The sequence below is a fragment of the Molothrus ater genome, chromosome 20 (assembly GCF_012460135.2).
Source record: "Molothrus ater isolate BHLD 08-10-18 breed brown headed cowbird chromosome 20, BPBGC_Mater_1.1, whole genome shotgun sequence".
In the NCBI taxonomy this organism is placed as follows: Eukaryota; Metazoa; Chordata; class Aves; order Passeriformes; family Icteridae; genus Molothrus; species Molothrus ater.
Window position 1 is genome coordinate 902789 of NC_050497.2, and position 14004 is coordinate 916792.

Sequence of the window (14004 nt, forward strand, 5' to 3'; positions counted from 1 at the left end):
AAGTTCTGTCAGGTACTAGTCAGACACTGTTGATGCTTTAAGCATGTTAGCCATGTTACAATGGAAAGAAAAGGTGTTTTACATACAGAAATCTACATACATACAACAGCCCAAGACTTCTAGTTTCGTTGTTGTTGCTTAAACAAAGCTACAAGACAATGTTCAGGAACTGACCTTGGACTCTTTCTCCTCCAGGAGGGTCTCCAGCTTCTTCTGTGCAGCACGACCCTCGTGGTCGTCGCTGACTATCAGGATGACGTGGTTCCAGTTGAAGACTCTCATCATCTCAAACCAGACGTTGGCCTGGTGAGAGTAGGGTGGGACCGTGCGCAAAAAGGACAGGTGGATGCTCTGCAAGGAAGAACAAGAGCTCAACACAGACTGTGGGGCTGCCAGCCACGTTTGCAGGGACAGGGACAGGGGCAGGGACAGGGATCCATTCTGGGATGCACACCTTGACCTAACCTCTGGGACCTGCATCCTTCCTTCTGGCTGGGAAGCAAACCCTGGATGTGACTTTGCACCTCTCTGTGGTTAAACCAGAGCATGGCAAAGAGGGGTTTCTGCTTTGTGCTCCATAAATGCACAGAGAAGAAAAGCCTATCGAGCCATGAGTGACCAGCAGTGTTCAGTGCAAATACAGCCTTGCCTCTTGACCTTTTAAATGATTACCAGACAATGGACATCAAAAAGCAGAAGAATTCCCTTCAGAAGGCAAGAGGCAGGTACAGGCAGCTGTGTGCTCGTCATGTGCCATGGCAGAAGTTCAGAAAGGCAGTTTTATAACATGGTCCCTGGCTGTTTCTAGGTCAGCCTGTTCTGCAGCAGCAGGCAGAGGAGGCAGCTCTGGACCCGTGCCCCAGCAAACCTCTCTGCTTGGGTTAAAGACATCATTATGGTTGGCTGATTGTGCAATAGCAATTCCAGCCTAATTAAGTACACTGCTCTTAGGGGAGCAATCAGACCAAAAGCTGGAGCTGACAGAGAGCTTTCAAACAAATGCAGCTTGCCCAAAAAACCCAAGAGTCAAATATTAGGAAGTGAAAATGCTCATGCCCAGCATGGACCCTGCTTGACAGCCCAGCTATGTGCTGGAGGGAGGCAGGAGCCAGAACTGGAGAGGACAAAAATAAAGCACCATAATATTTCTTTCTCTAAGGCTGAGATGGTTGTTTGAACCAAACAGGGCTTGTCCAGACCTGCTCATCCAGAGACCTGACCCAGAATGGGTCAGAAATGTCCTGAATGGGCCACAGTAGTACACACTGGGAAGGAAAAGTCATCCTGTCCCCCATGGACACACACAGGAGGAACAGACACACCAGATAAATCCTGTTCCTCACACTCCACACAGTGATAATGTCAGACCAGACCAGGAAATGTGTAGAAAAGGATGCAAACTCCCTGCTGTGCTCAGGGCTCCCTGCACAGGCAGGTCCCTGCTCCTGCCCCAGCCCAGCACAGGGGAACGGGGGAGCAGCAGAGCCACCACAGCACTGGGAACACTTCCTGAACCTGAGACACTGAGGAGAAGGGTGGATGTTTAACCAGAGGAGAAAAAAACCAGGAGAGCCCCAACATGACTCTCAGAGTAGGAGATACAAACATTGGAGTTACAGGAAGAGCAGCTCACCCCAGAAACCCATGGGATTGGGAAAAAGCCCCATAGGGACAAACACTGGAAAGACAACCATGGTGTCCTCACTAACACAGTGTACAAGAGCTCTTTGCAGTCAGCAGAGATGCCCAGGAATTTCCAGGTCCAGCTGCACAGCCTGGGCCAGGGGCACACCACCTGGGTCTAAGCATTTTTAATTTTCAACCCCTGAGCATTTTTTATTGCTTTAAGGAAATCCAGGTAAAGTGAAACTGGAAATGGGAAAAAATCAGAAGAGGGAAAAGTGATGAAAAAATAACAGAAAAGCCAATATTAGAAAAAGAAATCAGAGAAACACAGGTGTCATGGTTTGAGAGGAGGTGAGTTTTTTTTTGAGATGCTGTAGTAAAACCAATAAGTAGTCAGATTTGAATATTAGCACCTGGTGTAGCCACTGAAGACATAGATATGCCTCTGAGAACACAAGAAGTTAAAAGCAGAAAACTCCCAAGAAAACTTTCTCTTGGTTCCAGTCAGTGAAAAGTTCAAACCTCCCCTGCCCAGCTGCTGCGGATGGGCAGGGGAGGGGAAGCCATGCAGCCAGGTAAGGTAAGCCAAGGCCCTGAAGATAGAAAAGTAGAAGAGCACCAAGAAACATCAGGCAGCCACCCCCCCACCCCCACCTTGGAGAAAGAGAAAGAGAGCCAGCCTGTGCCTGTGCCTGTGCCTGTGCCTGTGCCACCTTAAAAATTTAATATCGCGGCCAGCTGAGAAAGAGAAAGAGAGAAAGTGTGGCAAGAAGGTGCCCAGCAAGACAGCGTAAGAGTTCTAGACAGGCAGAGCCTGAGATTTTTAACCCTTTTCTTAGATGATAGAAACCTTACAAATGCTGATCCTCCTGGAGCTGAATGAGAAGAGAGAGTTGAGATAAAAAGAAATAGGCCACGAGAGAAGTGAAGAAGAATCTTAAGTAGAAAGAAGTGATAGAGTAGCCTTGGCTTGACTTTTCTTCTATAGCCATAGACAGAACCATTTTTTTCCTGTGACACAGAGACTGCATTTAAAAAGAAGCAATAGCTCAGAGTCAAGGGAGTTCAGTGTTGTTATGTGAAAGAGTGTGTAAACAAAGATGATGAGTGAAGAAACTAATTGGTGCCCTCAATCTTCAGTAGAAGAGATCTCTGTTCTTGAGAGCCCTCAGCCCCAAGAAGTGAAATTTAGAGAAAACAAGTGTCCTGAGAGTGAGAGACTGTGCTCTTCTTAAAACTAGACAAAGCACCCTTAAAAAGAAAACCCTAGAAGCAGCTCTGGTCCATGCGCAGTAGTGAGAGCACTGAGCATAGAAAGAAGATGTCACGATGGCAAATGATCTCCAGGCAGTGCCACGTGTGACTGGAAACACAAGAAGTTTCAACTGTGTTTCCAGAGGAAGCCTATGGCACAAGAAAGACTCCTCACTCCTTGATGAACTGAGAATTAATTCTCTAAAAGGTAGTGATAGACTGAAAGTCAGTGATCTAAAAGATAGATGTATTAAAAATTTAGTAAAAAGAAAAAGAATGTTTTTAGAAAGTCTTCATTCTTTCTGTGTGTTTCTTTTTACATATAGTTGTAAGTTTAAAAAGTTTTCTCTTCTTTATTCGTAAGTTAGAGCCTGCTTTGCTCTATTCCTAGTCACATCTCACAGTAGACCCCCAAAAAAATGTATTTTCATAGAAGCACTAGCATTACACCAGCGTCAAACTGTGAGCATTTTAACTGCTTTAAAGAAATCCAGGGAAAGTGAAACTGGAAATGGGAAAAAAATCAGAAGAGAGAAAAGAGATGAAACAATAACAGCAAAGCCAATTTTGAAAAAAGAAATCAGAGAAACACAGGTTAAACATCTATAAAAATTCCTTCAATCCCTTTTTCAAATGAAAAAATCTTGGAAATTTCCATATATTGCATCAAATTACTTTCTAGCTTCCCAACCAGCCTGCAAAAATGGTGTTTAACCAATCATGGTTTTCTTAAGTATTGTAAATACATATCATTGGGTTCAGAGGAAAAAAATACTGCAAGGTTGTTGGGGGGCAACTTGGTTTAACAGTCCAGACAAATTTGCTTTCTGAGGTGGTGTCAAAAGGGTCATGGACTGACTCTGGTGGTATCTCAGCTCCTGGATCCCTGAACTGTGGTTTTCAAAAGGGATAATGAAGAAAATCTCATGTCAAGTGCTGAGCTGAGGTCTCAGGATGAGCACTCGTGGTCTGACACAGCTTTTGAAGCACCTGGGACTCCTGAGCATCTTTGCAAGGGCCAAAGATTGGCAGAAAAACGATCAGAGTCCCCCAGAGGTTCACACGGGCAGCTTGTGCTGTGCAGAGGCAGGTGAGGATCCAGCTTGGTGTGATTTGATACCCCCACCCCAGCACACACAGTGACATCCCCCAGGTCCCTGTCACACCCTCTGAAACTCAGCACAGAGCTCAGCTGGGCACGGGCACACAGGCTGCACTGCAGAGGATGGGAGACAGTGATTTATGCACCCTAATTAGCCCATTTTTTGGCAAATAACTGTTAAAAAAGACCTGTGGTTTTTAGCAGAGCCCCTGTGAGACAGCCAGCCCAGCTGGTGGGCCTCACTCAGCTGCACCAGCTGTGCCCTTGGTGCTGCTCCAGCCCTTGAACTCAGGGCTGTCATCCCTCCCTCCCTGCCCTCGGATCAGCACACAGCAAAAACTGCTCCTCACTACGAACCCACACTGGCCTTGTGGGGTGCTTTGTAGGATCCTCACCCCTTCCTCTGCTCTGAGTGTGCCTGGTGCCAGCCAGGGCTGCAGTGGGACCATGGCAATGGCTCACAGCAACCCCAAACCCCTCTGCAGCCCACCCACAGCTCAGAGCTCAGCCCTGTGCTCCCTCACTTCATTCTAGCTCTGCAAAAGAGCAGCAAACACAGGCTGGGCTGAAATCCAGTGCCCAAGCTCAGCAGGACCCCAGGGGCTGGAGCCAAAAAGCACCAGAGGGAGCAGAGTTGGGGATATTTCCTGGGAGGGTGGGCAGGCCCTGGCACAGGGTGCCCAGAGCAGCTGGGGCTGCCCCTGGCAGTGCCCAAGGCCAGGCTGGACAGGGCTGAGAGCAGCCTGGGACAGGGAGAGGTGTCCCTGCCATGGCAGGGGTGGCACTGGATGGGCTTTAAGGTCCCTTCCAACCCAAACCAGTCTGGGATTCTGTGATGATTCTATGTGGGGTCAGGACTTGAGAGCTGCAAATATCTGATGCAAGCCCATACAAAGAGGAGCTGTTTGAGCAGATGATCCTGTGCTGTGTGTGTGTGTGTGTGTGAAAGCACAGACTGTGCATGCACAGCTGTGAGCCTGCAGGAAGCACAGGAGTACATCCCCCTGCAGAGAAGGTACCTGGCTGCTGCAGTCCTGTGCACAGCCAGGCTCTGAGCTGGGGGAGAGCACTGGGGGTGCCTTGGCATGGGGATTTTACCCACAGGGCAAAGGGCATGGCTGGGGCCAGCAGGCAGGGCCTGTGTGTCCCAGCAGGGCCTTGCAGAGTGCCATGAGTGAAGGGTCTGTGACCTTCTGCACTCCTGCCTGCCCAGGGGCTCAGCCAAGGCCTGGGGGAGGGATTTTCCCTGCAGGCTGAAGGGAGCAATGTGCCTTTGCTTCATTACCTGTGGCAGGGGGGTCAGCCCCCTGCTAGCAATGCACTCCCCAGCTGAGCTGCCTGGGGAATTTCAGAGCTTGACAGAGATCCCAGTCTGCAGAGCTCCTGAAAATTTGGTAAAATTCACCAGCTGGGCATGAGAAAGAAGTGCTGGCCAGTGTTTCCATGGAGGGAGCCTGCCCACTGCCCCACATGAGAGCTGTGGAGGTGGGAGGGAGCTGAGATAGCTCTGAGATAGCTCAGGGAGGGATTTTGGGGCAGAGCTCAGACTAAAGTGCACTCTCTGCCTTTCCTTGCAGTGCACGGAGGAAGGGATGGGCAGGGCCACTGTGGGGCTGTGGGGCTGCTCTGTCCTGCTCCCAGCTGGAATCTGAGCCTGTGGGGATCTGCTGCCCGTGGGGGCTCCATCAGGCCATCCCTCCACCTCCCTGGCCTGCTCTTGCACTTTCCAGGCTGCCCTGCTGAGGGTTTCCTGCCCTGCTGAGGGTTTCCTGCCCTGCTGAGGGAACTCCTGCCCTGCTGAGGGTTTCCTGCCCTGCTGAGGGAACTCCTGCCCTGCTGAGTGGTTTCCTGCCCTGCTGAGGGATCTCCTGCCCTGCTGAGGGATCTCCTGCCCTGCCCTGCTGAGGGTTTCCTGCCCTGCTGAGGGATCTCCTGCCCTGCTGAGGGTTTCCTGCCCTGCTGAGGGATCTCCTGCCCTGCTGAGTGGTTTCCTGCCCTGTTGAGGCCTGTGCTCCCCACTCCCAGGACAAACATCTCTGTGCTGCACCAAGCAGCCTCTCCAGTCATCACCTGTGGGTGCCAGTGGAGTACAGACCCTGACCTTGTCAACAAAAGCCACTTTTGTCCCCACCTGCACCTTCCCAGCCCTAACAGGGCTCCTGTGAGCATGGGCTGCCAGTGAGACAGTAATAAAGCAGAAAACCCTTTCAGTGAACAAGCCCTGTGAGGGCGTGGAATGGTTCCACTGAGAGCAGGAACCAGAGGGAAATCCATCCCCTGACTGAGAGAGAGACAGACCTCACTTAACCACCAGGGCAAGGTGCTGGAACTGAAGAAGCTCTCCAATTGCAGCATGTCTAAACTCCATTTTCCAACTCCTCCAGCAGCAGAGCAGGTCTCATAATTTATTAATTTATTAATTTATTAATTTATTAATTTATTAATTTATTAATTTATTAATTTATTGATTTGTTGATTTATTAATGTATTAATTTATCTCCCTGTTCCTCTGCTGCAATAATCTGCTGTGGGGTGGTGAGGGGCTCAGCAGCCAGGGTGTCCCTCCAGCCCCACAGTCCCAGCCCTCCCTGAGCTGTGCATCCCCAGCTCTGCTCTCACACTCGGTGTCAGCTCAGCCTTTTCATGGTGCCAGCATGTCAGTGCCAGCTCGTTTGTTCCAGCTGAGATGCAGAGCAGAGAGAAATACCCCCAGTGGGCTGTGGGGGACGGGAGCACTGAGGGAGAGTCAGAGGGGGATTTTTGCAATGCTCAGCCAATGAGATCTCCTTGGAGGGCTCTCCATAGCCATGGACACCACAGTGATGGGAACCACTCTGCTGCCTTTACCCTGAGAGTGCCTCTCTCCCCCAGCTCCCTGCTGGCCTCTCTCAGAGGTGATGGATCCCAGAGACCCCTCCCCAGCAGGCAGGGCTGTGCTGGGTGCTCAGAGGGCCTCAGTGGGGAACAGCTCATGATTTCACAAGATGTACAAGGAGGCCAAGCCAGAGTGCTCTGCCTGATAACTGCAATATTATTTCCAGAATAAATGGTTGGATACTGGAGCAGTAAAACTCACTTCCCTTGGGTATCCTTGCTGAAAGACTGGTACAACTCATGGACCACTGTGCTTGACTGGAGATGCTCTGAGAGCATCAAAAGGTTCTGGGCAAACCTGTCCAAGCTGAGGCCCACACCTTTCCTCCCCTGGTAGCCTTGAGAGGACCAAAATTAACCCAACTTCAGCCCCCTGTGAAATTCAGCTAAAATTGTCTGATGCCTCCAAAACCAATTAGGGGCATACATAAAAAGTGATCCTACAAGCTTGTTTCCATAGAAACTAAGCTGAAAGATATAATTTCCTGAATTAAAACAAAAAAGAAAGCAAGCTGATCACTGGAAACCAAAAAGGGAACAGCTGAATATCCCTGTGTCACGAGCCAGCCTGTCCTGCATGGCATGTGCAGAACCTTCCACTGTCCTGTCCCACAGCTCCACACCCCTCTGTCCCCCACTCCACTCCCACCTCTGCTGTCCCCTCCACTGTCCAAACATCCTTTGTTCCTCTCCCTAGTCCCTGCCTGCAGCTCCTGTTCTTCAGAGAGCTCCAAGCCTTGGTGGGCAGGAGGCTGAGCACGATGCCAGCCAGGCAGGGGCTCCCTGAGGGTGTGGGGTGGGCAGCCTGGGCTCCCTGCCCAGCCTCTGCCAGGCAGGTGCACCCCTGAACCTGCTCAACACCCCAAATGTTCCCTGGAGAGCATCTCCCTGCCAGCACACTGGGTCACCACTGTGGGTCTCTCCCCCAGCCCTGAAGGGAGCCAGGAGGGGGCTATGGGGCTGCTCTGCAGAAAACAGGTTTTAAAAAGGACAAGATTGGCAGAAGGAGAGGACAGGTCAGCCCTGGGGCTGAGCACTGCAGGCCAGCACAGGTGGGCAGGGCTGCTTTGCTGGGCACAGCCCTGCAGAGATGGAGCAGAGAGGAGGGGCAGGGTCCCCTCTTGCTGCCATGGTGGGCCCTGTGACAAGGACCCTCCCAGTGACATTCCTGTCAGATCTGTCTCCTCCCCAGAGCAGCAAGAAGCAAATCCCCCCTGAACACTTCCTGCCTGCTCTGCCAGCTCTGCTGCCATCCCTTTCCATCTCCCCATGCCTGGTGGGACCCTGGCAGGGTGTGAAGCTCCCCAGCCCTGCCAGCCACCATCACCATCCTGGCTTGCTGACCACCCTGCCATGGCTTCCCTGCTGGGAGATGCCAAAATCTGCTGCTCTAGCCAAGCAGTGCTGCTGGTGCCTCTCTGGGAGCTGCTGCTCCTCCTCCTGAAATTTGACTTTATTTACCATGTAGGTGGAGTGACTATTTTTGCACTGAACATTTACATTTGTGAATATTCACATTTTCCAAGCAAAGGCTGATTCGTGCTTCGAAGCAGGCTCGATCTCACCCACTGAGCTCGTGTGCTGGATGAAATCCTGCAATGGCATTTGGAAGGCCTGGCTCTGCTCAGCTCCTCCTTTTGCCTTTCCTAAGGCTTTAGGTCTTTGCCAAACAGGCTGTGAGCTGAGGGCCAGGGCAGGACCTCATTGTCCAGGACCTCATCCAGCCTGGAAGTCTCTGAGTTCCCACGGGGACAGCTGAGACATTGGAATCTGAGCCTCTGTCTTGAGTGCTGAATGCCAGCCATGTGAAGCCTCAGGATATTCTGTCATCTCCCCCTACCAATATCCCACAAACTCAGAGATGTGAATGCAACCAAACAACCTCCCAGCCCCAGAGAGATCCTGTCCAATGTTCAGGCTCTGACAGGACCCTCTGGCCCTCCCAGGCCCCCCCAGCCCCCAGGAGCCCCTGGCTGGCAGCAGAGAGCAGGGCAGGAGCCAGCCTGTGCCTCTGCCCTGGCTGGAGAGCAGCGAGCCCGGCAGCCTGGCACAGCAGCGCTGCAGAAATCATCCGGGGCTATGTAGGTCAGCACTGGCAGCTGCAAAAAAATGATGTACCCTGGAATGCAGGGGAGAGAGAGAGAGAGAGAGGGAGCTGCAGGCTGGGCTGGAGAGGGCGGACGGACAGACACAGAGAGTGAAGACATCATGAGCCCTCCTGCCGGGCACTCCTGATTTACAGCACACGTATGAGGTACCAGAAGCATGCATCAGTTACCTTATCAGAGTATATAGACATGCGTGTTGTCAGACCAATGACAGGGATCCTGTAGAAGCCAGCTGTGTATGATACAGGTGTTGGTGTTAGGTGATCGTTGGGAGCAGGAGGGTGACTAACTAATATTGCATAGACCTGTAGGACAGGATACACGACACAAACATTATTTCACGGGAGCGCAACGGCCATCGAGCGTGATTTTTTTTCCCCTTTTCTTTTCTGCAATGCTAAACAGCCCCACGTTAACATGACAATGGCACTGCAATGGCTCGGAATGGGGAAGAAAGGGCTGTGCCGGGAGCAGGGGTGCTGTGCCCCGGCTGGAGGGGATGGCTCTGCTCAGGGTTCCGTCCTAATGGAATGCCGTGCCCAGGCGCTCCGCTCGCTAAACTAATAACTGCCATGGATTAAAGGAAAGCATCTCCCTTCCAGTCACACTGTGTAATGCGATTTCTTTAACCACACATTTAATACTCGGTCGTAATTCCCCTCTGAGGACCATTAGGAACAAAGTGGTCAGCTGGGACTGTGGCGGGAGCGGGAGCGCGGAGCCAGGGAGCGCATCAGCCATCTGGCCCTGGGCACAGGAATGGCAGAGCCCGGAGGGCGGGGGCAGGAGCCGGGATCTGGGCTATACCAAAATGCGAGAGGAGGATCTCGGCAAAATTCTGCTGTTACAGCAGGGCTGGGATTTTTGTCTCCAGCAGGATCCTACTTTGTGTCAAAGGGAGAGGAGGGAGCTGGGTACTCCCTGGGGATCCTTTATTACACCAATGCCCTTTCGAAGCACAAGGAATGTCCCCAGCTGGTGACAGATCTCCAGCTAGGGCGAATCAGTGCAAGGACTTTGATGTCTGGAGGAAATAACTCTTCCTTCTCCAAGCATCTGCCCAAGCCCCAGGATGTGCCCAGCGCCTGGGCTGGAGGGACAGATTGCCAGGACAGGAGAGGAGGATGGAGCCTGCCTGGGGAAGGGCCCCTGGGGTCTGGGGGAAGAGGGAGGATGGAAGAGGGAGGATCCTGCTTGGCATTGGGAGGGAGTAAATTGAGGGTGCATAGGGAGCTGGGCCAGGGGCTGGAGACCCTACGTGGGAGTAGGGAGAAACTGCTAGAGAATAGGTTGGGAAGGTCCTGGGGATGCAGGAGGAGGGGATGCCCTGGGCAGAGGTGCCCGGTGTGACACAGGGGGTGAGGACCCGCACTCAGCAGGGCGCTGGGGCAGGAGCAGGCTCGGGGACAGCGGCGGGGCCGTGCGGGGCTCGGTTTGTGCCGTGGCGCACCGCAGCACCGGCAGGAGCCATTTTGGGTGCGCGGGCTGCCAGCCCCTCCTGTGCCCCGCAGCCCCCGCTCGGGCACGGCGCCAGCGAGCGGGGACCGAGCGGGGACCGAGCGGGGCACAGCGGCCGGGACAGCCCCGGCGTGTGGGACAGAGCGGGCACCCCGAGCCCAGCGCCCCGGCAGCCCCGGCCGCGCTGCCCCCGCACGGCTGTGCCCGTCCCCACGCTGCGCGGGGACCAGGCGGGGAGGGGGCACGGCCACGGGCATCCATCGGCCGGCAGCGCTGAATGGAGCCTCGGCTCAGTGCGGGACCCGCTGAGCCTCCCCCGCTGCCAGGGGACAGCGGCGAGAGCCCGCGCTGCCCGGCCCGGCCACCTCCCCAGGGCTGTCCCGGCCACCCCGCACCGCCACGGCGAGAGGCTGAGCCGCCAAGGGTCAGCTCTGCCCCGCGCTGACAGCGCCCTGCCCTGCCGGCCGTGGGTGCCACACGCGTTTCCCTGCGCCCTGGGGCGGCCCGGGCTCCGTTCGTGCGGACCGGGGGCGCGTTCCCATCTGCGAGGGCCCACGCGGACCTGCCGCGGCTGCGGGGTGGGCTGGAGGGGGGGTCTGTACCTGCCCGCCCGTCCCCCGATGGCCCCGACTGACGGCCTGGGGGGTTCGCCGGGCTCTGCACCCAGGGCAGGGGAGGTGGAGAGGCCGGGCCAGGGCTGCCCGGGGCACCCCAGGCTGCCCCCGCCGGCGCCGGGGGCTCGGGCTGCACCCAAAGGTGCGCTGAGAGTCACCCGGGGCACAGGAGCGAGGAGCATTCTGTGCTCTGTGCACAGTCATACACAGCACACACCGAGTCTGTGTGCGTGTGCACCCTGGGTCTGTGTGTCTGTGCGTGCCATGCCTGTGTGTCTGCACCCTCAGCCGTGTGTGCCCTTGTCCTGGGTGTGCGTGTGGCAGTGGGTGTGCCAGGTCCCTCACGCAGATGTGTGTGTCCAAGTGTCACAGCAGCTGTGCAGGCTGGCACGAAGGCAGACGTGTTGTGTGTGAGCCCATGTTTGCACAGCAGTGCAGTGTGCACATGGAGTGTGTGTGCACATGGAGTGTGTGTGTGTGTGTGTGTGCACGTGGAATGTGTGTGTGCACACGGTGTGTGTGTGTGTGCATGGAATGTGTGTGCACACGGTGTGTGTGTGTGTGCATGGAATGTGTGTGTACACGGTGTGTGTGTGTGTGTGCATGGAATGTGTGCACGGAATGTGTGCACATGGAATGTGTGTGTCTGTGTGTGTGTGTGTGTGCATGGAATCTGTGTCTGCATGGAATGTGTGCACATGCAGTGCAGCCCATGAACATTCCCACATGTGTGTAAAGGCACAATCTGTGTGCATGCATGGTGCTCCCTGTGCCCACATGTCCCCCCAGTTTGGGGGTGCCTGTGCTCACACCTGGCTCTGTGTGTGCCCGTGGTGCCTGTGTGTGGTGTAGGTGTGTGTGCACATTGCTGTGTGCATGCACAGCATTGGCTGGGCATGTATGTGCACAACCCAGGGCATGGGGGCCTGTGTGTGCCCAGAGTGTGAGCCTGTGTGTGCCCAGGGGCTCTGTGTGAGCCTGTGTGTGCACAGGGACTGTGTGTGAGCCTGTGTGTGCACAGTGTGTGAATCTGTGCATGCCTGGGCTTCGTGTATGAGTCTGTGTGTGTGCCCTGGGTGTGTGTGTGAGCCTGTGTGAGCCTGAGCTTCATGCGTGAGCCTGTGCGTGCTCAGGGGCTGTGTGTGAGCCTGTGTGTGTCCTGGTATGTGTGAATCTGTGCATGCCTGGGCTTTGTGTGTAAATCTGTATGTGCCAGGGTCTGTGTGTGAGCCTGTGTGTGTCTGAGCTTCATGTGTTAGTCTGTGTGTGCTCAAGGGCTGTGTCTGTGTTAGTTTATATGTGCTTAGGCTTCGTGTGTGAGTCTGTGCCTGCCTGGGCTTCGTGTGTGAGCCCATGTGTGCCCTGGTGTGCATGTGGGTGCTTGTGTGCACCCCAGAGTGCGTGTGTGATCCCTGTGTGCCCTGAGGGGGGTGTGTGTGTGCCTGCGTGTGCCCCAGGGCTGTGGGGGTGCCCCTGTGTGACCCAAAGTGCTGGTGTGAGCCCGTGCGTGCCCGGGGGAATGTGATGCCCATGGGGCGTGTGTGTGTGAGCTTGTGCATGCTCTGAGGCCCGTGTGTGAGCCCATGTGCGACCCGGGTGGGCGCTGCAGGTGGCCCTGCGTGCCCTGGGCGGTGTGCGCGAGCCTGTATGTGCCTGGGGGCTGTGCAGGTGCCAGTGAGTGCCCCAGGGCGCCTGTAGGTGCCAGTGTGTGCCCCAGGGTGTCTGTGGGTGCCCGTGAGTGCCCCAGGGTGTCTGTGGGTGCCCGGGTGTGCCCAGGCTGTTTGCGGGTGCCCGGGTGTGCCTGGGGGTGCGGGGAGCGCTCAGCCGGCCGCGCTTACATAAAGGCTGCAATGCGGGCAGCGCGCCCCGGGCCCGGGCAGACCCCGCACGGCTCGGCTCGGCTCGGCTCGGCTCGGCTCGGCCGGGGGGCACCGCGGGGCCGGGGCGGGGTGGCCGCGGGGGCGGCCGCTCGGGTCCCGCCGGGGCCGGGGCGGGGAGGGGGTCGCCGTCCCGGGGTACCTGGCTGGAGATGAGGTCCTCGCAGACGGACAGGGCCATCTGGATGGCGTTGGGCTTGTGGGTGACGGAGGTGGCGTTGAGCTGGAGCTTCCAGGTGCCGTGCCGCTTGTTGGCCTGGTTCACCGCCTCGCGGAAGATCTGCTCGTGCTTCTTGGTGCTCAGCACCGCGCCGATATTGACGATCTTCGGGTCGCAGCCGGCGCGGGCGAAGGACGAGGAGAAGAGGAGGGCGAGCAGCAGCAGCCGCATGGTGCTCATCCACGGGCGGCCCGGAGCCCGCCGGGCCCCCCGCGCCCCCCGCCCGCCCGCCCGCCCCGCGGGCCGCCCGCCCGGCTCAGCGCGGCCCCATCGGGCTCGGCCCCCGGGCCGTGCCGGCGCTCGGCGCGGGCGCTGCGGGCGCTGCCGGGCGCTCTCCCCGGTGCTGAAGCGCCCGCGCCGCCGCCGCCGCTGCGCCCCGCCCCGCCCGCCCCGCGCTGCCGCAGCGCCCGCCCCGGCCCGCCCCCGGGACCCCCGCCCGCCCCGGGCGCTGCGGCAGAGCCCCCCTCCCCTCCTTCCCCTGCCGCGGGGTGCGCGGGGTCGCTGCGGGGTCGGTGGCACCGCTGGCAGGGCGCGGGTCCCGCCGGCCCCGTGCGGGTGCGGGGTGCGGATGCTTCCCGCCGCTCCTGCGAGAGTCGCTTGTGCGGGGGGTGCGGGGCTGAGCTCCGGGGGTCCCGCTCCGCCCTTTTCACCTGCAGTGCCCTTTCGGGATCAGGGCATTCCCGCTGCCTCGGGAGGCACGGATGCACTGGGCATTCGGCAAACCAGGGACTGGGGGTAAGACACGGTCCATGGGTTTGTTCTCCACACCAATATTGCCAGTTATGCAGCACCTCTGAAGAGCACACTTCCGCAACTCTGCCTGGGCACAGCTGTGTGTGACATGGACTCTGTCATGGTCTGTGTGCACTCC

The 14004-nt window shown here is 56.5% G+C and overlaps 1 protein-coding gene across 20 annotated transcripts in view; it reads right to left on the reverse strand.

Annotated features, from left to right (window-relative positions):
- GRIN1 (glutamate ionotropic receptor NMDA type subunit 1) overlaps positions 1-13328 on the reverse strand; it is a 40351-nt gene extending 27023 nt beyond the window's left edge. For all 20 annotated transcript variants that reach the window (XM_036393740.2, XM_036393735.2, XM_036393736.2 and 17 more), the window contains exons 1-3: positions 13056-13328; positions 9135-9269; positions 175-351 (exon numbers count right to left, since the gene is read on the reverse strand). In XM_036393740.2, the coding sequence (XP_036249633.1) occupies positions 175-351; positions 9135-9269; positions 13056-13313 (570 nt within the window). In that variant the 5' untranslated portion in view covers positions 13314-13328. The remainder of the gene's footprint in view (positions 1-174; positions 352-9134; positions 9270-13055) is intronic.
- Between the last annotated feature and the right edge of the window lie 676 nt (positions 13329-14004).